Here is a 22,329-nt window from a genome sequence, read left to right as displayed (position 1 = left end):
AGCACGTTTTCTTTCCTTTGCCTCAGTTCCACGGTTTTGATGCCCAAAGGCCATATTTCCACATTGGGTCACATAGAATCCTCAAGGTTTCTCGGGCAGCTTCCCTCAATGGTGAGACTGTTAACTCTAATACCATCCCCCCCCAGCCCCCCGCCCACTTGCCCCCCAACAGTTTCTGGCATCTTAGCTCCCCGACCAGGGCTTGAACCCTGGGCCCACGGTACTTAATCTTGGAGTCCTTCTGGTGACTGTTTTCCATGAAATGGAAATAAGATTGCAAACTCTTATTATACTTTGTATTATTTACCTTAATTACAGAATGTATTCAAGTGCATTATTTGAAGTATAACATACAGCAGAAAGGACAGAAATCATAACTCTACTGCTTAGTGACTTATTACGAAGTGACCACACCTTTGTAACTACCAACACAGTGTAAGAAAATAGAATAAAACTAGCAACTCAGAGGCTCCTCTCCTCGACCTCCATAAACACTACCCATTCTGTCCTGTCAAAGCTAAGGATCATCTAGTTTTCAACCCCACAGATTAGCATCCAGTGTGCTATAAATGTGTGCATTTTAGTATGTGTGGATTATTCTGTGTCTGGCCCAACAAGGTATTTAGCTTAGTTTTAATTGTACTTTTTATATGAAGTCCTTCCCTCCTTGGTCTCCCCATCACTCCTAAGTGAGGGATGTACTTGGCCTGAGCAGCACTTGGTAGGAATAATCTTCCTTGGCTCTTTCACCTTCTCTAGGATAGAGGTTATTAAGCCCAGTTTAACAATTAGAAATGCAATCAGTTTCCTGAATTACGTGGAGATATTTTATAGTTGGTCTTTCTTTAGTTCTCAAAACATGCTTAAATGAGAATTTAAAAGTATTTTACAAAAGTTTCTGACAACAAATATACAAACGATATCTTTATTGACAGTAGGCCAATAAGAACAATCAAATTTACAGATAATCAAAAACATTTGAAAAGCAGGACACTAAAACTTCCATGATTCCCATGGGAGTACAAACACGCAGTCAGATTAAACTCTTAAGCATAAAAGGAACAAATGCTGATATGAAAAGGGCCAGAGCTCTTAGTAAAACTAGCTTAGACTAAGTCCCTTGACCTAAACTGCAGTTAGAAGACATATGGGACAGCTCCTGGTTATGTGATTCTTAGAAGGAAAAAAGGCAGATTCCATGAGGTCTCCAGGAGGCTGTGTGGGATGGAACAAGAGCAGAGAGCTGTGAAGCCCTTCTCTACTCATGTGCAGGGTGGTCAACTCCAGATCAATAAACAAAGGGTGTGGAAAACACACTTAAGTACTTCTGATTGATGCTCAGCCACTTGTTAATAGATGGAATGTTTGTGTCCCCACCTCCACCCCCCAATTCACCTTGAAACCTAATCCCCAAAGTGCTGGTATTTGGAAGCGGGACCTTTGGGAGGTGATGAGGTCATGAGGGGAGTCCTCACAAACATGCCCTCATGAAAGAGGCCCCAGAGACCTCCCCAGCCCTTCCACCATGGGAGGACACAGCAAACAGATGGCCATCTATGGACCAGGAAGGGGCCTCATCAGACATTCTACCAGGGTCTTGATACTGGACTTTCCAGTCTCCAGAACTGTGAGACAGTTGTTTATAAACAAACCACTTAGTGACATTTCATTACAGCAGACTAAACTGACTCACCACTTCATTAAAATGTTAAGTCAATCCTTCCTTGAATAGCACAGGTTTGAACTTCACAGGTCCACTTACATGCGTGTTTTTAATAAATACAACCTGCCCTTTGTTTTGCATCAGCAGATTCAACCAACCGTGGATGCAAATTTCCATCCATGGTTGGTTGAATATGAGAATGCAAAAGCCTCAGAAACAGAGGGCCAACTGTACTACATCATTTTCTGTAAGCACCCATGGATTTTAGTTTATGTGGGGGCTCCTGGAAACTAATGAGAGAAGAGAGTAATTGTGTGCTAGATTCTCTACCTGCAGTCTTACCCTCACAACAGTCTTGAGAGATGACCTGTTCCCATTTTACAGATAAGACTGGGGCTCAGAAAGTAGCTTTTCAAAGTCACATAATTGCCAAGTGGAGGTGATAGGATTCAAACCCACTAATCTTGTGTTAGCCAAGTATTGGCTGCCAAATGATGAATGAACTTCTTCTCACTCAAACACCTGGAATGTTGAGAAACAGCAAGTGTTTCAGGCTTTTTGGGACATGAAATCTCTGCCTTAACTACTTAATTCCACTATTTTAGTACAAAAACAGCTACACATAACATGTAAATAATGAGTGAGGCCCAGTTCCAATTAAACACTATTTACAGAAATAGGTGGTGGGTCCAGGCCAGTTTGTCAATTCCTGCTTCAGGTTGTTAATCTGAGTATCAAGTGATGAGAGGGCTGAGCTCCTTTTTATTTTGTCCTATGTCAGCCATTCTCCTAGTTTCATCTCTCAAGAGTTCCACCTCTTTAAAGATTTTTTTTTTTTTTAATTGTTTTCAAAGCCTGTCCTTAGTCCTTTACACTCTATTTCCTATTGTTTTGGTTACCATTATTGCTGGCTTTAGACCTGCCCTTGATTTCTATTACCCCCACTTTAAACTCTCCCTCTCCTTTCCCTCAATGATAGAACTAAGGTATATGGAGGGAACGATGAGAACTGTAAGGAGTAATGGGGATAATGTGGAGGGGAAAAGCATGGGCTGGCTGTTGAGTGTTCATCAAGGACAAGATTTAGAAGAGGAAATCTGCAACTGTTTCCTCTCTCTATTCTATAATCTTCTTTTCACAGTCTGTTAGTCTCTGTAACAATAAAATAAAAAGTCTATAACAAGACATTTGTGTGGTGCCCTGCTAAATATTTATTTGAACTCTTGCTTTTGTGTTTCCATCCCACTACAAGGTCTTTGGTCACCCACGTAACTTATGTCAAGATCAGTGTGGTTCTGTGCCTTTTCTACCTTCTCCAGGGCTCTAGAATACAACAAAGACCAATACACAGGAGAACGATGACAAAAAATGTGCATAATGTGAGGTCTGAGGATATATTTCTTGTGCCTCGGAGCTGCTCCAGGTCTTCTTCTTGCCTGGGACTCTAAATGGAACAGCACAGTGAATCAGTCAACTTTCTAGACTCTCCATATCCCAGGGGCTTTTTCTCAAAGTGACAAAACTTACTTTACACAGAGCAGAATGAGGTAAAGGAGTGAAATCTCCCTAATTCTGTAGTTACAGAAAACTAAGGATTTATTCAATGTCAAAGATAAGGAAAGAGGGACCTGAAAAAAACTATAGTTAAGGTTCCAACTCTTTCCCTATCTCAAGGTCACTTCCAAGGAAGTGTGAAGTGAGGATGTACCCAGCAGAGGGGTAATAATCATCTAAGTGTCAGCCTAATCCATGCAGGCCTAACTCAGACCCCATTTGTTCATCAATTGAGACAGCAGCCTTTGGGGCTGGGAGGGAAGCCAGAGTGTATTTCAACTCTAATCTTTAAATTTTTATAGTTAATGTAAAGAAAATGACATTCTCCAGACAGCTGGGTATCCACTTTGGATTTGAAAATAAACAGCTCTGTGTCTTCCTGGTAAGTGAGGATATGAACCCTCAGCCTCACCTACAAGATAAGGATGTCCTTACACAGTGAGATGCAGTAACAGGCTTTGGCATGACAAAGAGGGGGAACTGGACTTCACAATGACTGTATTGCTACCCACTCCCAAGGACTTTCTGAATTTCTACAAAAGAGCATTATGGGTAGCGGGATGGTGGTTTAGGGATCAACCTTTGAGATTTCTGGCTGGAAGCATTCAGAATGATCAAATCAATGGATAGAAAAAACATTGTTTATGGCTCAAAACTACTGTATTATGTGAGTAGAATTAGATGCACACAGAACTGTTTCTCGGGCAGCATTTTTTGGGTCTTCTTCCTAAACCATTCAGGTATTTAACACAGCAATAACACCAACTTACATTCCTTTGCACTCAAGTCATTTTTCAGGGCTGCTCTTCCATGTGAATCCTCTGATGTCTGATGAGGGATGAACTGCACTTAAAGCTCTTCCCACATTCGTTACACCTGTAGGGTTTCTCCCCAGTATGAGTTCTCTGGTGTTGAATAAGGGCTGACGAATGAATGAAGGCTTTGCTGCACTCGTTACATTTGTATGGTTTCTTGCCAATATGAATTCTTTGATGTTTAGCGAAATTGGAGCTCCGGCTGAAGGTTTTCCCACACTCGTGACACTCGTAGGGTTTCTCTCCCGTGTGAATCCTCTGATGCTGGACAAGATGTGTGCTCTGACTGAAGGTCTTCCCACATTCGCTGCACTCATAGGGTTTTTCTCCAGTGTGAACCCTCTGATGTTTGGTAAGTGATGAGCAGTGGCTAAAGGCTTTCCCACACTCCTGGCATTTGTAAGGTTTCTCTCCAGTGTGAGTTCTTTGATGTTTAATGAGCGCTGAGGAATGAATGAAGGCTTTATCACACTCGTTACATTCATAGGGCTTCACCCCCGTGTGGATCAGCTGGTGCTGCACAAGGTGGGTGCTTCGATTAAAGCCTTTCCCACACTCGCCGCACTCATATGGTCTCTCTCCGATGTGAATCCTCTGATGAATGGCAAGGGATGCGCTTTCGGTGAAGGCTTTTTTGCACTCACTGCACTCGAAGAGAATTCTTGTGTGAGTTCTTTGATGTTTGGTTAAATTAGCCCTGTGGCTGAAAGATTTCCCACAGTCTGCACAGCTGTAGGGCTTCTCCCCTGTATGGACCCTCTGGTGTCGAATGAGCACTGAGTGGTAAGTGAAGAGTTCACCACAGTCATTGCATTTATGAGGTTTCTTTTCTTTATAGGTCCTCTGCTTTTTCATTAAGGTAGATTTCTGTTTCAGTCTTTTTTCTAGGGTGTGGAAGGCATAGGGTCCTTTGGGAACTCTGTCTTGAGTGAGAAGGACTGACTTCTGGCCTAGGTTTCTCCAGTAAACATCATGCTCAGGGGCTCTCTCTTCTGGGAGTGAATTCATGTGGGTGAACATTCCTCTCCAGTGTCTCTCCTGACTTCCCTGCTGATTCTCCAACCACCCTTCACAGTCGAGAGTTGTTTCTGTGCTGGAGTCACAGACACTGTCCCTTGTCAGCCTGTCTATGACTGCAACCTGGCATGATTCTTCTTTGGAAAAATCTTGCACTGAAGTTGAATCCTTGCTTCTGGGACTAGTCTCCGAGTCTGAAAGAAATTGGAAATGCAAATTTCCTTCGTCCTCTGAGTTTGACAAAATGGCAGTTCTGTAACAGGTCAGAGTTAATGAAGGTGAAAAGCATGGCTTCAATGAGGAAGTAGATTTGACTCCTGGAAGATGATTTGCAAAGAGAAGCAAATGGAGGGGAACGAATGTACAGAGTATGCAGATAAATCAGTACACCATCTGACCCAGGAGGCAGAATAGGGCAAAAGATGACCAGAAAGACAAGAGGAAGGATGGAGAAGAAGTGCTACATTGCTGGATGAGCAGGAAATGAGTATCCCAGATCAGGATAGGGGAGGAACAACCTCTCACAGAACATCAAGTGCTGTCTATCAGAAACAGCCAGGCAGTCACCACCTTGGTGCAGGCACAGTGATGACTTCTAAGTTTCCAGACACCCAGCCCTACTCAATCCTACTATGCACTCCATTTTCAGTTTAAAATATCCCCTAAGAACGCATTTATAATGTCCCCATGCAAAAATCTATGACCTCCCTAAGATATAATGGCAAATATATTAAATTATACCTGCACAAGGCTAAACATTACAACACTAATTGAGGTAGCAAAACTGGTAACATCTCAAATATTCTATAGAGAACTGATTAAATTATGGTGTATACACACAATGGAGTATGTGCAACTTAAAAAAATAGGAGAATGATCACTACATAATTGCTAGGAGGTGATCTTCAGGATACATTAAATAGACTTAAAAAACCCCAGCAAACTGGAAAGGAGTGTGTTGTGTTTGGTTTGCTACTTTGAGAGATATACATATTATCGACATATTTGGTTACATTTTCCAAAATCAAGGACAGATACATGAAATACTAATAAATAAGATTACCTACAGAAAGAGCATCAGAATACAAGACAGCAGGGACAGTAGCCAACCTCTCTGAATATATCTACTATATATTTATTAGAATTTTTGTGTTCAATATGAAATTATAAAGCTAAGATAATTTATAAAGAGTATAGTTCCAAAGAATAAATAAATAGTTCAGTGAAATCCATTTGACTAGATAAATTCTTGGTTGCCTAAAAAAAGGTATGGTAGGAAAAAAGTCTGGTAGCTTGATAGGTGGACTTCCCAGGTGGCTCAGTGGTGAAGAATCTGTCTGAAATGAAGGAGACATGGGTTCAATCCCTGGGTTGGGAAGATCTCCTGGAGGAGTAAATGGCAACCCACTCCAGTATTCTTGCCTGAGAAAGCCCATGGACAGAGAAGCCTGGTGGGTTAATGGGGTCGCAAAAGAGATATGATTTAGCAACTAAACAACAACAAACAACAGAAAATGAAACAGAAGAGCAATTTCAGAAACAGTCAAGTATAAAAAGGAATTAAGGACAATACGAAGGTGGAATTTCAATCAGTGAACTAAAGATAATTGGTTTTTAAAGCAAATGGTCCTGTGACTTATTAAACACTCAGAAGACAAGTTAGACCTGTCCCTCATTCCACACAGCCAGATGAACTCTGTTCATTTATCTACTCGTCTATCCGTTCATTCAGTGATTATCTATTGGATATGCTAAGCTCTGGGGAAAAACAAACAGTCCCTATGTACACAAGGGGAGAAAAAAATTTAGTCTGACATCCATGAATACATATAAAAAATGCACCGTAGTAAGAAATAAAAGGCAAATGATGCTGTGAAAGATTATAAGGGGAATCCAGGGGGGTGGGGGAGGTGGGGTCCTCCCTGAGAAGGTAAATCACTGAGCTGAAATCCAAGTGGGGATGGGGTCCGGGTGAGTGTTCCAGGTAACAGGTACAGATGCAGAAGTGAGCCTTCCAGGTAGAGGAAATGATATGTACAGAAGCCCCAAGGTGAGAGGCAGTACTTAGGAAGAGCAGAGCAGTTGAGAGCATGGACTCTGAAATCAGAACGCGTGAATTTAAAACCAGCTCTGCCACTTCCAGCCATGTGACCTGGCCCAAGTTATTTAACTTTTCTACTTTAGCTTCCTTATCTGTAAGATGGAGCAAAAACAGTACCTGCTTCATGAAGAATAAAAACAACACCTACCTCAAAGAACATTAAATGAGGATATTTATAAAACACTGAGGACCCTGATACAGCATAGGTGCTATGTAAGTTGTTTGTAAAATATAAATTGATGTAAGGCTAGTTCGGGCAGTGATTTCAAAGTGTGGTCTGTGGACCTCTGGGAGTCTCTAGGTTCAAAACTGTTTTCAAAATAATACTTGGATCTTATTGGCCTTTTTCATTGTCTTGACGTTTGCATTTATGTTGCAAAAGTAATGGTGGTGAAACTGCCCACAACTTATGCACAAATCAGGACAAAACACCAGGTGTACTAGTAGCTATTACATTTTCCCCTGCTGTGTACTCTCAGTTAAGCAAAAAAAAAAAAAAAAAAAAGCCAGTTTCACCTAAAAATGTCTGTGGAAACAACAGGAAACATTATTAATTTATCAAATTAATTTTAATATATTAAACTTTGACTACACACCCTTTTAACATTCTAGATGATGAAATAGGAAATATTCATAATGCAAGTCCACTCATATCAAAATATGGTGCTTGTCTTGAGGCAAACCATCCATTGTGGAAGCAGTCAGTTTTTCTTTTTTAAACAGACTAGCACTTATACTTGAAAGAATGACTGACAACTATGTTATCTATGTTGGGTATCTGGCAGATATTCCCTAAAAACTGAAAAAAAGATAAGCCTACCATTTCAAAGAAAACGACTGACAGTACTTGAAAAAATGTGAGCTTTTAGGCAGAAATTAGAATTTTGGAAAACTTTTACCTCCCACCGAGAGCTTGATAGTTTCCTAATACTTAAAGGCTTTTCTGATAAGGTCAGGGGTGATACTGAAAATTGTGCTTTTAAAATACTGCACAATGTGTCAATATTTGGAAGATCTGCCTAACTTAGTAAACCAAAATTTTCCAAAAGATCAATAGATTTTAAGAGTATGAAAAGTTCAAGGATATGGCTTCAGATGCACCTGCACCTAACCTTTAGGAAACTACTACTTGCCCAATTTTGGTGTATAATCAGGAGAAAAGCCAAAATTATCTGAAAAGGCTATAAAATATTCCCACTTCTTCCAACTAAATATTGGTGTGAGGCAATATTCTTCATACAGGCCAACCAAAACAATGCATCATATCAAGCTGCATTCAGAAGCAGATGTAATTATAAAGCTGTCCTCTATTAGCCATATACAAAAAGACCTGCAAAAATGTAAAACAATGCCATTCTTTTCAATTAATTTGTTGTAGAGAAATAATTTTTATTTAAATTGTGTTATTTGTGTTAACATGTAATGGGTTTATAATTGTTATTTCTAAATTAATCATACAATAGTTTAAAATCTTTCTCACTTTTAGTTTCTAATATGGTAACTACTGGTAGATATAACCCACATAAACAAAAGCTTGCTAGGATTCTCAACAATTTGGGGAGTTAAATAGGTTCAATGATGCTAAAACCATTAAGAGTTGCTAAGATAAGGTACAAAATCGGAGGGAAAGTAGGTATGAAGCAGGGCTGGATATTATGAGTAAGGGACAGATTTTACAAGCATCTATAGGCCTCGAGGATTTTGGCTGTCAGCTTAAGAGCAATGGGAAGCCATGGACCAGCCCTAAGCAAAAGGGTGATGCCATCAGACTTACATTTTGAAAACATCACTCACTGCCACATGAAGAATGGTTTACAGGGGTAAGGGTGGAGTCAGGGAGATGACCTCAGATGAAAGGGAGACAGAGGGATGTTAATGGTGAGGAAATACTTAGAAGTGATCAGATAAACACAAGGACGAACTGGATAAAGGTGAAGGGGTTATGTAAAGATTGTTCAGATTTCTGACATGTACAATTTGGTAAGCAGTGAGTATCATTAATACAATTATTGGAAGAGGATCCTGTTAGGGGGATGGAGAATTTGGGCAAATACCAGGCATTCAGTTTTCAACATGTTGTACTGTAACATCTCTTGACATAAGCAAGTAGAGACAGCATGCAGGATCTTAGTACCTTGACTAGTGATTGAACCCATGGCTCCTGCATTGTAAGCAAGGAGTCTTAACTACTGGACCACCAGGAAGTCCTGACTTCTTTAGCATCCCATGGGACTGTTCTTTCTGAAGACCCCCATCTATCTGACTCACCTGAGCAGCTGCTTCTGGGGGCTTTTCTCTCAAGCAGCAGTGGTTCTTTTCCATTCTCCAAACTGTGGTTCTCAGGTTTGGAAACTGGAAGCCCTGCTCATTAGAAAAATTAAAAAAAAAAAAAAAAAAAAGGAACTTAGTTCTTGGTGATGGGTATAAAGCTCTGTCCCAGAGCACAGGCCCAACCCCTGGATCCACAAAGACAAGACACCATAGGAAGTTCTGGAATAATGGAGGTGGAAGCCTATCAATGAAGCTTAAAACATGTGCAGCAAGAGTCTGGGAACAGTAAGGAGTCACACGCCTTTGAAAAGACAAACATTTAGCCTGTAAAAAATGGGAAAACAAAAAGAATTTCTCACTTGTTTATTACAGGAGTCCCAGGGAGATACTGCTCATCAGTCCTCAGCTCAGGGAAAGAGCCGGGTGAAGTGGGACCCCTGCAGCAGCACCATGAGCCTGGGGGTCTGATTAGTTGTTTTTGATGTTTTCCTCTCTTTCTTCTTCAGTTATAGAACCCACTTTCTTATGGAATTTATTATGTAATTTGGGAGGAGCTAAGATAGTTCCTTCGACTCCTCATACAAACACATACATGTGCATGCATGTGTGTGCATGCACACACTTGCACACAAGCACACCACACAGAGGTGGACACAGGTTCCAAACTGGCCAGAGCGTTCTCTATTTCCCTGGCTTGAGTAACTGTCTCATGATGGACACATAAGCCTATCTGCTGAAACTCCCAGGACAGAAGCCCTCTTTCTTTCCTCAGCTCTGTAACTGGGAAGAACGACGTAATCCTAGAGAGGCCAAAGGCCATCTCTGCCCACAAGGAGATTCAGGCAAACCTATGGCATGTCATTAAAAAATAAGCAGATAAAAGAAATTCCTGACACCGTACCTGATTCCCTTTCAAGCTAGTGTGAATTCAGTTTCTGTCACCTGAATCCAAAGACTCCTAAATAAAAGAAAACAAGCCCAGACATTTCACCAAGACCTTACAGCATAAACAGGTCCCAAAGGGACCAACACTTTACATAATTTCTGGCTTTGTTAAGCTACTTTACTGTCAATAAAACAGTGAGGTCCCCATAAGCAGGTCAGGAGTCACAGTGAGAGTCTGTCCTTACAGAGTGAGACCAGGTTCCTGTAGTTCTCCAGCATCACGTCCCTCTGGGCAGGATCCAGCCTCCCCCACTCCTCTGGGGTAAAGTCCATGGCCACATCCTTGAAGGTCACTGATGCCTAAGACACAAAACATACTTCTGTTCACCATTCGTCTCTCTGCAGTCTCCCTCTCGGTTTCTGCTGGCCCTGGAGTAAGCACGTAGATGTACTCAACAGGGGGAATGACTACAGTGAGAGACAAGCATTCTCATGTGTTCTGGACTTTCCATGTAGAGTCGCTGGGTAACAATTATGTGCCAGGCACACTGTCCAAGATCCAACATGAGAATCCAAAGAAGACCATGGTTTCTGCACTGAGAGACTATCATTTTTTCTGGGGAATCAAGAGTTAAAACAGGATCCAATGAATCAACAAAACAGTTTGGCAAAGTTAATGAAATATAGGCAGAGACAAAAAGCACATCTGTTTAATTCTCCTTCTGAGTCCTCAATAAAAATCTTGAAAGATAATTTACACAGAACTTGTGACTAGACAAGCTGTGGAACAGACGGGCATCAAATTCAGTGAAGCACGGAAGCAATTCAAAGCAAAAAGCATTAAACTGGAAAATGACAGCAATAGATTAAGAAACGGTAGAGATATAAAATGTAAATGTTCACATGTAGGACTGAGTTTATCTAACACTCAAAATACAAAAACTCATTGGAAAAAGACACATACCAGTACTCAATGTTTCTCTTTAAGCGATAGAGAATGGGAATGATATTCCAGGTTGTTGAAATAAATATACCAAATGCTATAACTTGATAGAAAACAACTTCTGTTTAAATATTCATAAAGCATTTGCAAAAGTAACAAAGTAAATGTTAATAAATTCCAAAACAGAAATGAAAAAGCAATAACTGGTGGTAATTGAAAAAATTAATTAAAATTAAAAAATATTAAAATTTCAAAACAATAATGAAATAAAAGGCAAAAATCAATGTCATAAGGCTAAAATTGTACTCAGAAGAAACACTTCCATTTCATTAAAAAATTACTATAATTAAGTGAACAAAGCATCAAGTCAAATTAGAGACAGAACGAGGGAAAACAGAAGGAATTACAGGATAAAAGCAGAAATTAAGGGGAAGAAAATAAAGAAAAATAAGGGACTGGGAAACATGAATAAGAGCAGTACGTTATAGTACTATAACAACATCAACTTCCTGATTCTGGAAAAAGAAAATAATAAAAGAAGTGAAATGTTAAATCCTGGAGAATCTAAATGGACTACGTATATGAGAAATCTTTCTACCACTTGCTATATAAGTCTCAAATTATTTCAAATAAAGTTTCCCAAAATGGAACTAATCTTAAAGAGACTTAAAAAATATAGGAATCATCCTTAGAAAATGTAAAAATCATTAATCAGCTACTAAGGAGATAAGATACTATGAAAAAAAATGACTTTGATCCTCCAATCTGCCTATCTATAGCTAAACTGACAGTGGAAATTAACTTCCAAACCATTAAAAAAAAAATCAGAAAAACAAACCAAAAAAAATCAGAAAAACAAAATGCAAACTACTGCACAAAGGGCAGAAAAAAATATAGATGGAGAAAGCATAGCAAACAGAATTACAAAAATAACACAGCAACAAAAATGTGAAACACAGAAGTAATTATATTAATATGAATAAATTCATTTCCCTTATAAAAAGGTTTCTTAAAACAGACACATCCTCTTTACAGAAAAAGAGATCCAGACAAAACCCCCAAAGTTGGGGACTGGGTGGGTGGGTGGGGAAATGGAAGGAAACATAGTATACTACATGTCTGAATACAGTAGTTCAAGTTCAACGAAAACATATGGAAAAATATACACCAAACTGTTATCCTTAGTAGGGAGAGGTAGCAAACTGAACTTGGTGAGGTTAGCACGCATAATATACTTTTATATCTATACATGTCTGTGCCTTTCACCTGTACTGTAAGCAAAATTTTAAAACATTAAAAAAAAAAAATCTGATAAGTAAAAGATTCACAGCCCAGGCAAATTCTAATAAGAAAGACAGTTGCAATATTAGCATCAAACAAAATCTAATGCAATACAAAAAGGACACAGAGAGAATTTTCAAAATTTCCATAAAAGGTTTAATTCATCCTGAAGCTGTAACAACTCTTGAAATTAGTCTCTTGTTGAAATGTATTAAGCATTCACCCTTCTTCTGGTGCTTGTACCCTGACTGTCCTCTGGCTGCCATGCCTGGCCACGTTTAGTCCACGAAGTTCAAGCAGTACCAGCTCCACCTCTAACCCACGGGTGGGATACAGGTTTACATGTGTGTGCTCAGGTCTATTCTCTACTCTGATTATCACAGTCAGATTTGGCAAATAATGGTCCAAGGAAGGGTATAATACCCATTAGAGTTAACTTTCAGTACTTCTGGAATCTGGAACGACCAGAAGGGAAGATGTTCTTTTCCTCTGATTTTCAACATGGGAAGATGTAAGCCTAAATTTGTTAGGGGCCAGCCTCCACTAGAAGAAAAGACTGAATGCAAAACATACAGAGAGAAAAGAAAAGGTGACTGAAATGGAGAAAACAGGTTCTAATGTCACTGTGTGAGCTTAATTTTTGCAAGACCTGGATTTTCCCTTATAATTGTCAATAAACTTGCTTGGGCCAGTTTGAATTGAGTTTTCATTAGCTGCAACTTAAAAAGCTTCTTGAGTGATAGACTCTTCAAGATTCATGTAAGACATTCAAGAAACCAACGGACACCACCAAGTACTCAAGGATCCTGAGAAATCACTCTGATAACCGGTAGCAAAGTGTCAGGCCCACTTTTCACACTCTGGGTTAAAGTAGCCAAGAGAGAGGCTAGTGGAGGAATCTCTGGGTTGTGGTATGACACACATCAGGGAGAACTCTTTTCTCCTACCCAAGTTTAATAAAAATTAAAAGTTTTTGGACATGCAAAGAAAGTTGAAAGACTATTATACCAATCACCTATATATTACAACTACCACTGAAATCCAACAACTCTTTTAATATATATATATTCGGCCACACCACAGGGATGAGGGATCTTAGTTCACTGGCCAGGGACTGAACTCGAGTCTCCTGTAGAGGAAGCACAGTCTCAACCACTGGACTGCCAGTGAAGTCCCATTATTAACAATTCTTAATATCAGCCCCTGGGGAAGGGAGAGATTGGAAAGCAAGCTGCAACTTGATAACACTTCACCTCTAAAATACCTGAGCATTCATCATCTTGGAGAGCTGATTAGAATCCTTCTATAGTCTTCCTTTCCCGGTACTTCTTTGAACTATCTGAATAATTATGTTCATAATTCACTCCAGCACTTAAGGTGCTTTCTTAAATTCCTACTTAACAGTCATGTGTATGCTGTTTCCCCCTAACTGAAACATACATTTTAAGAAGAGTGCACCACACTGTCTTTTAAAATCATTTCCAAATACCAGGCACAGAAATTAGCTGCCACGTTAAAGAAGGGTAAAGCTCCTTCCATGCCTGTTGAGTGATAAAACTAGATGCACAAGATCCTGTGAAGAAGTAGAAAACATTTCCCACCGAATCCACTAGTCACTCGAGCCATCTCTTAGAATCAGAACTCAGCTCTGCATATGGGCTCTAGTGGGACACAGAAACGCCACTTCAAACAGAAGAGAGTATGTCCACAATCTGAGAAAAAAGGTGAATTTCAATAATCAGCAGAGACTTTCACTCACCTGCGACCTGGCCGTGAGGCGCAAAGCTGCCACTTCTCCCTCTTCTGTGCAGTCTTCTTGGGAAAAGGGAGAATCCTGGGGAGGCAGAGCTAAAGGCAAGAAAGCAGTCATGATAGGACCCAAATGTATCTTGTGATGCAGATTTGCAACTCCTGCCACTGTACTACTGGTGCTCCTTACAGACACTGCTACTGAAGGGATCCCAATCTGGAAATAACTCAGGAACGCTGCTCTTCGGGGTTTCAATTCATTCAGTTGCTGTTACCCTAACAGATCCTGGAAGATGGCACCCTTTGAGCCTGGAAATTAAAGTCCCCGCCGCACCCCCCCACCAGGCTTAATCTACATTAAATTAATATGGGAAAAACAGGCTCAACAGCTCTGAAAGAAATCACCCTGCAACCTTAGTCCAAAGGTGGACTGCTGGATCCCACCTCCAAATAATTATCATTACTTGAGACTGGGGTAGAACCTAAAAATCCAACAAGCAGGGGTGGGGGAGGGGCGTGGATTTGATGTAGGTCACAGAGCAAACTTCAAGAAAGCCTTGATCTAGGAGAACTGGAAGCCAGTCACTGACTCCTATGCCTCGTGTCTCCTCTGTAAGACAAAGGATCTGCTCTACTGAAATCAAAGAGTTTTTGTGCAAAGTGGAAAAACAGGTGTGGAAAATGCATGCGTGCTCAGTCGGGTCCAACTTTCTGCGACCCCATGGACTGTAGCCCGCCAGGCTCCTCTGTCTATGGGATTTCCCAGACAAGAATGCTGCAGTGGGTTGCCATTTCCTTCCCCAGGGGATCTTCCAGACTCAGGGATTGATCCTTTCTCTCCTGTGTCTCCTGCATTTTAGTAGGTGGGTTCTTTACCATTGAGCCAACTGGGAAGATGTGTAAGATATTTTTGCCAACCAAAAACCTACACCGTCGGACCCACTGATGAGGCTAGGATGGTATAACCACCCAGGAGAAGAAGAAGGTGTGAGACAAAGTGAGAGGATATGCCCAAGCCTCAGCAGCTATTAATAACACTTCGCTCACATTTTGATGGAGGCTTTGCTGTGCACCCAGCTGGAGTGGGAAGAGGGGGGATCCCACAGCAAGCTCTCCATTCTCACTCGAAGAGCCCGTCCGTCCCCAGACAAAGGAGCCGGACAATACTGACTCCCGTTCATCAGGAAGGATTCGGGCCCGGCCCCCAGCACAAGTTCAACACCGGCCCGTCTCACCTCTCTTCCCGGGGGTTTCGGCCACATCAGTCTCCATGGTCACCGCCTCCTCCCGGCCGCGAAGGTTCTGTTCTCCCCCCAGCGCAGCCCTCTCGGGGCGGAGGGGCGGGAAGCCCCGAGGCCTCGTGGTCCTCCTTCCCGCCGCCCCTCGGGGGGCTCCTCCAAAAGGCTTCGCTCAGTCCCGAGCCGGCTCGGCCCTCGAAGCTGGCACCTGGAAAGCCGGGACAAGCATCCCTGAGGCTGGGCGCTCGCGCCTGGTGCTGCCGCTCGGGGACCGCGCGGCCGGAGCACCAGCGCCCCGGTCGCCGCCGAGGGGCCGCCGCACAGACCAAGCCCCCCACCCGCCCGCCCGTCCCGAGCCCCCGGGCCTCGTTCCTGCCCTCGACGCCCCTTCCTCCAGCGCGCACTCCAGCCCGGATCGGTGCAGACAGCTGCCCTGGGGGCACTGCCGAGGCCGAGTGAGAGAACCGGCACCTGAACCACAACTCACCCCCAACCACGGCCTCACAAAGGCTATGAACTTCTCGGGCCAGCGGGGCCGCGCATGCGCAAGAGCAGGGGGTTAGGCTGGCGGGCCTCTTTCGGCCCCGGAACTACGATTCCCAGAAGGCCCCGGGCGCGGCCAGACTCCCGCTCCTTAGCAGGTGGGAGAACGCGTGGCGCGGTTGGGGGAATCCTAAGAGCCGCGGGCTGCCTCCCTCTCGCGAGAGTAGCGGGCACTTAGCTCGTGCGGGATCCCGAGGACACGCAAGAGAGCGAACTGCAGAACCGCGATACTGCAAGTCCCGCGCTCTGTCTCCACGTGGCGCTGCTGAGGCGTCCCACTTAACACACTCCAGTGTAAGATGTTCACAGTACTTGGCTCTCCCCACATTCGTCTCCTTTCTCCTAAACTCATCCTTTGCTGTCGAACAGTGTGAAAGGTGTATTTGCAGACCGAGGTGCATGCTTTCGTAGACTACTTGTAATACTGAAAATTCACCCATGTGAGATGGGTGAGTTGAAAAGATTCAGCCACTTTCAACTGGCTCAACAGATTTGAGCAACAGGTTTTCTGAAAGCATAAAAATTAAATTTATCGAAGGAGGTGTTCTCTCAAGGGAGCACGATTAGTCTCTAATTCTGTTAATGGGCTACCCTGATAGCTCAGTTGGTAAAGAATCTGCCTGCCGTGCGGGAGACCTGGGTTCGATCCCCGGATTGGGACGATCCCCTGGAGAAGGGAAAGGCTACCCACTCCAGTCTTCTGGCCTAGAGAATTCCAAGGACTATAGTCCATGGGATCGCAAAGAGTCGGACTCAAGTGAGTCGGACTCACTTTCAGTTATTGGACAAACCTACCCACCTCGAACTTTAATTTTTGTCTACACTGTCCCTCTTCTTCTCAGTGAATAATATCACTGCTCACAAATCATTTGCAAAAGCCAGAACCGGAATATCTTCAACTCTCACTGCTTATTCATCACCAAGTCCTATTCACTGTACTCTTTAAATCATTCTCCAGTTTGTTCATGTTTCTCTTTTCCCTTCAGTATTACCTTAGTGTAATAGTGGTGTGGGTATCCATTTCCTTCTCCAGGGGATCTTCCTGACCCAGGGATCGAACCTGGGTCTCCTGCATTGCAGGCGGTTTCTTTAAAGTCTAAGCCACCAGGGAAGCCTCATTACCTTAGTTCTAGACACCGACATTTCTCTAGTGTTATGGTACCAGCCTCCTAGCTGATTTCTGTAAGTCAAGTTTGCTTACCCACCAGTTTGTTAGCCACACGTTCTGGCTGGTGATCATTCTAAAGTAAGAATAAGATGTTACATTCCTGCTTAAAACCCTTCAGTGGTTTTAAAAAAACTTTGGGGGAAAAGATTTTTAGTTCATACCATAAGGCACCCCCTGGGATTTCCCTGGCAGTCCAGGGGTTAAGACTCCTCACCTCCATTGCAGTGAGCGCAGATTCAGTCCCTGGTAGGGGGAGTAAGATCCTGCAATCCACGAGACATGGCAAAAAGAAGAAGGTACTCCTTATCCAGTTCCCATTTTCCAAAGTGGTTCCCATGATCTGAGCCTGATGGTATTCACACATTTGTGTTACCTGCTCCCTGACCTTGAGTGAACTTGTGACTTACTTTTAACCTATAAAATGCAACAAAGGTGACATGATTCTAATGCTTGTGTTTTGCTAAGAGAATCCTCCTTGCTGGCCTTGGTGAAACAAGTGTGATATTAGGGAAATCCCCAAGACAAGAAACTGTCAGCCCAGAAAGACAGATGAGGACTAACCCTTGCCAACAACCCCCAGATGCTTGGAAGTGGATCAACCCTAGTAGAGTCTTCACATGAGAAACCAGTCTTGGCTGACACCTTGACAGCCCGCTGCAAGGACCCAGCTAAGCTGTGCCTGGACCTTCATACACAGATACTGGGAGATAACGAATGTGTGCTATTTTCAGCCACCAAGTATGTAGTAATATTGTTAGACAGAAAACGGTAACTAACACAGCATCCTAATGTAAATGGCTAGGTCCTTGTCCCAAACCCAACCTGGGTGCCTCTGGAAGGAGGGAGGTTGTTGAATTAAGAAACTAATGAAAAATGGATTGGAGACCCTCTGAGAGACAGATGGCTACAGTCTGCCCTAGGGTGTGTGTGCGCGTGTGTCTAGATGGGGATGGAATGGGAGCAGCGATGAGAAGCTCCAGATGCCATGAGGGGACTCAGGGATGTGCTCTGGGAGTGGGGGTGCTTTCTGATGTCTTCTGTGCTCCTTTCTGCTCTCTCTGACATCACTCTGGGGAAATCTTTGTCCACTCATCATAGCACAGGGTAACCTTACAGCTGGGCTGGGAGAGGAGTGGATACTAACAGATACGAGCAGCTCCACCTCCAAGGGTTTTATTCACCTTTGTCTCACCCTGATCCACATGAACACCCGAATATGTATGCGCATGCAGGAACATACATGCAGTCAGCCAGATGATTACTGCAAAACAGAGGTAAAAATAGATTTATTATTACATAAGATCACCTGGTAGGAAGAGGGTGATAAACGGGGAGGGGTCTTGACCATATTTTAACACCATAGATTCTCTGCTTTGAAAATAACTCAAATTCCTCTGACTTCCCTGATGGCTCAGCTACCAGCTACCCACCTACCAGCGCAGGAGATGCAAGACACACAAATTCAATTCCTGAGTGGAGAAGATCCCCTGGAGAAGGAACTGGCAACCCATTCCAGTATTCTTGCCTGCGAAATCCCATGGACAGAGGAGCATGACAGGCTACAGTCCACAGGGTGGCAAAGAGTTCGATACAACTAGCAACTAAACATGGAGATGGCAATGGCAACCCACTCCAGTACTCTTGCCTGGAAAATCCCATGGACAGAGGAGCCTGGTAGGCTGCAGTTGCTATGAGTCGGACACGACTGAGTGTCTTCACTTTCACTTTTCACTTTCATTCATTGGAGAAGGAAATGGCAACCCACTCCAGTGTTCTTGCCTGGAGAATCCCAGGGACGGGGGAGCCTAGTGGGCTGCCGTCTATGGGGTCGCACAGAGTCGGACACGACTGAAGTGACTTAGCAGCAGCAGCAGCAGCAGTAGCAACTATACAACAGCTCTTGGGTTAACCAATGGTCACATCCTCTTCTTGACTTCCTCCAACAATAAATAACAAAGAAGAACTTCTGACAATTTCCAGAAACTAAACATGGATCACTTACAAGACAAAAAAAAAAGAATGATTTGTTTTGTTCAGTGAGTGCTAAAAGCAGTGCCTGGGATTTCCCGGATGGTCCAGTGGTTAAGACTCCATCTGCCAATGCTGGGGACAGTGGTTTGATCCCTGGTCTGGGAAGATTCCACATGCCTGCAGGACAGGTGCTACAACTACTGAAGCCTGTGCTCTGGAGCCCGTGCTCCACAGTAGAAGCCACCCCAATGAAATGCCCACATGCCGCAACTACAGAGTAGCTTCCGCTCATCACAACTAGAGAAAAGCCTGTGGGCTTTTTAATTAAATTAAATTAATTTTTAATTAAATTAAAAAAAAAAAAAAAAAGGAAAAAACCCAGTTCCTGGCATTTTGTGGCCCCTCAATGAATAATAATTGACTGAGTAAATCTGACTTGTCAGTAGCACTGACTACAAAAAGAAAATGATCTTTTCAAATTGTAAAAGATAAAACTTTCAATCTAGGGTTTTACATGTTACTTAAGAATCATGTAAGTGAAGGTGCTATTTAAATCTTCTGTTTTAGGGCATCGTCACCCTGTTTATAGTAGGTCTCGGTGTAGTTTTGTGGGCCCTGGTTTCAATGGCAATTTAATCTTCAGAGCCTTTGTGGTACTATTTTGGTCAGCTTGGTTGATCTGGTGCTGCTGGAGCTCTACCTGGTCTCTGCCGATGCTGCCTGAGTGGGTGGAAAGGGAATGCAACTGGGTGGGTAGGGGGTCGTCTGCCCATGAGGAAGAGGCACCTCCTGGGGAGAGTGCTTTGTGTGGTGGCACCTCCCTGCCAGTACCAGTAGCACCCAGCCATCTGGTGTCTCTAGGGGTGTGTGTGTGTGTGTGTGTTCGGGGGGCAGTGGGGACTCCCCGGACTGGCTGGGACTAAGCGTACTTCCTGGACCTCTGCTAGCGCCACCTAGAGCCTGGTTTCTCTCTGTGAGTGAGTGGAGTCTCAGGTTTGCGGGGGACAAAGAGGGTTCTCAAGGAGGATCCCCCTTGTCAGTGCCACTTCACCCTGACTTCAGCTCTAGGTGGGGGGGAGGAGACTCAAGTCCAAGGGGTACAGCAGCTTCCTGTCTGGGTGATGTGGCAGTCGCTGGCTGAAGTGCCGTGATGAGGCTGCAGTGTGGTCCGCTGTGAGTTCCCTCTGCAGGATCTGAGCCGAGTGTGGGGCGTGTGTGTGTGTGTGCTGGGAGTCACCATGCTTGTTATTTCTGCCTAAGGCAGCTGGGAGTCTCTGGATAAGAATGGATTTTCTTGTTCCTGAATTTAAAGCTCAGAATCTCGCAAAGCTGTGAAAAGCACTCTGTTGTATGAGTGACCCTGGCCAAGAGCTCACTCCTTCCAGCTGATGTTAGGAATGAAAATCTTTGCCTAATGTGAGCTGTTTGTGAGTGAATGAACAAATACAGTTTAGTTATTTACTTGGCAGTCACGAGACTCTTACGTTCTCAGCCAGGGGTGATTTTGCCCCCAGAGGGGACAATTGCCAGTGTCTGGAGACATTTTCTCTGTCACCACTTGGGGAGAGAGTGTCACTCGTCTCCAGAAGGTGCTGGTTTCTATGGGGTGCTGCTGAACCTCCCATAGTGTGCACAAAACAGCCCCCCCATCTCCCGACAATGGCAATAGTGCAAGGCTGAGAAACCCTCAGGTTGGTGACATGCCATGGCAGCACATGGCCACCAGATGGCAGTCATGCCTGCTGCTAAGATGTTAGATCACAAGCGCTTGCAAGCCCCAGGTGCATTCTCCTGGGGCTCAGTTGTGTCCGACTCTTTGTGACCCCGCGGACTGTATAACCCACCAGGCTCCTCTGTCCGTGGAGTTCTCCAGGCAAGAATACTGGAGTGTGTTGCCATGCCTTCTCCAGGGGATCTTAAAGTACAATATAAGGGTTCCTCTGATCCTCTGCAAGTCTTACCCTTAAATAAATGAGTTTGGGACTTCCCTGGTGGTTCAGTGGTTAAGAATCCAGCTGCCAGTGCTCGCTTCGGCAGCACATATACTAAAATTGGAACGATACAGAGAAGATTAGCATGGCCCCTGCGCAAGGATGACACGCAAATTCGTGAAGCGTTCCATATTTTTAACAGTGTGGAGATTTCTTAAAAAACTGGAAATAGAACTGCCATATGACCCAGCAATACCACTTCTGGGCATACACACCGAGGAAACCAGATCTGAAAGAGACACGTGCACCCCAATGTTCATCGCAGCACTGTTTATAATAGCCAGGACATGGAAGCAACCAAGGAAGCTGTGGTACATATACACCATGGAATATTACTCAGCCATTAAAAAGAATTCATTTGAATCAGTTCTAATGAGATGGATGAAATTGGAGCCCATTATACAGAGTGAAGTAAGCCAGAAAGATAAAGACCAATACAGTATACTAACACATCTATATGGAATTTAGAAAGATGGTAATGATAACCCTATATGCAAAACAGAAAAAGAGACACAGATGTACAGAACAGACTTTTGGACTCTGTGGGAGAACGTGAGGGTGGGATGTTTCGAGAGAACAGCATCGAAGCATGTATATTATCTATGATGAAACAGATCACCAGCCCAGGCTGGATGCATGAGACAAGTGCTCGGGCCTGATGCACTGGGAAGACCCAGAGGGATCGGGTAGAGAGGGAGGTGGGAGGGGGGATTGGGATGGGGAATTCATGTAAATCCATGGCTGATTCATGTCAATGTATGACAAAAACCACTACAATATTGTAAAGTAATTAGCCTCCAACTAATAAAAATAAATGAAAAAAAAAAAAAAAAAAGAATCCAGCTGCCAGCGTGGGGGACACAGGTTCCATCCCTAGTCTGGGAAGATCTCAGCCGCAGGGCAACTAAACCCATGCTCTGCAACAAGAGCAGTCACTGCACTGAGAAACCCGCACACCACAATTAGAGACTAGCCCTTGCTCACCACAATTAGAGAAAGCCTGTGCACAGCAACAAAGATAAAATAAAAATAAAATAGCACAGCCAAAAAAAAAAAAAAATTGAGTTTGAATCTGAATCTTTCCTCATGCATGTGTGTATGTGTATGTATATATGTGTGTGTACACACACATATGTCAC

The 22,329-nt window shown here is 43.3% G+C and overlaps 1 protein-coding gene and 1 non-coding gene across 3 annotated transcripts; one reads left to right on the top strand and one right to left on the bottom strand.

Annotated features, from left to right (window-relative positions):
* Positions 1–911: 911 nt before the first annotated feature.
* On the bottom strand, positions 912–16,050 carry ZNF286A (zinc finger protein 286A). 2 transcript variants are annotated; one of them, XM_061143531.1, is made up of 7 exons: positions 16,005–16,050; positions 15,515–15,725; positions 14,290–14,378; positions 10,552–10,666; positions 9,419–9,511; positions 3,988–5,243; positions 912–3,107 (listed from the first exon to the last, which is right to left on the bottom strand). In XM_061143531.1, exons 2-6 carry the CDS (start codon positions 15,549–15,551, stop codon positions 4,012–4,014), a joined length of 1,566 nt encoding a protein of 521 aa, XP_060999514.1. In that variant the 5' UTR covers positions 15,552–15,725; positions 16,005–16,050; the 3' UTR covers positions 912–3,107; positions 3,988–4,011. The 2 variants fall into 2 exon arrangements, with proteins under 2 accessions (XP_060999514.1, XP_060999513.1); XM_061143530.1 differs by having other exon boundaries at positions 912–5,243.
* Positions 16,051–21,220: 5,170 nt separating this feature from the next.
* LOC133058015 (U6 spliceosomal RNA) lies at positions 21,221–21,327 on the top strand. Its single transcript, XR_009693141.1, has one exon. It is a non-coding gene; the product is annotated as a U6 spliceosomal RNA (small nuclear RNA).
* The last annotated feature ends 1,002 nt before the right edge of the window (positions 21,328–22,329 follow it).

This window comes from Dama dama, chromosome 5 (assembly GCF_033118175.1).
Source record: "Dama dama isolate Ldn47 chromosome 5, ASM3311817v1, whole genome shotgun sequence".
NCBI lineage: Eukaryota > Metazoa > Chordata > Mammalia > Artiodactyla > Cervidae > Dama > Dama dama.
This window is presented reverse-complemented; position numbering and strand designations above follow the sequence as displayed.

What these genes read in the sequence shown, in the direction of transcription:
- ZNF286A (XM_061143530.1), bottom strand. Translation starts at nt 15,551, where the DNA reads ATGGAGACTGATGTGGCCGAAACCCCCGGGAAGAGAG. An exon ending in CGAAACCCCCGGGAAGAGAG is followed by an intron (nt 14,379 to 15,514) that starts GTGAGACGGGCC and finishes TCTTGCCTTTAG; the next exon opens with CTCTGCCTCCCCAGGATTCT. An exon ending in CCCCAGAAGCAGCTGCTCAG is followed by an intron (nt 5,244 to 9,418) that starts GTGAGTCAGATA and finishes AATTTCTTTCAG; the next exon opens with ACTCGGAGACTAGTCCCAGA.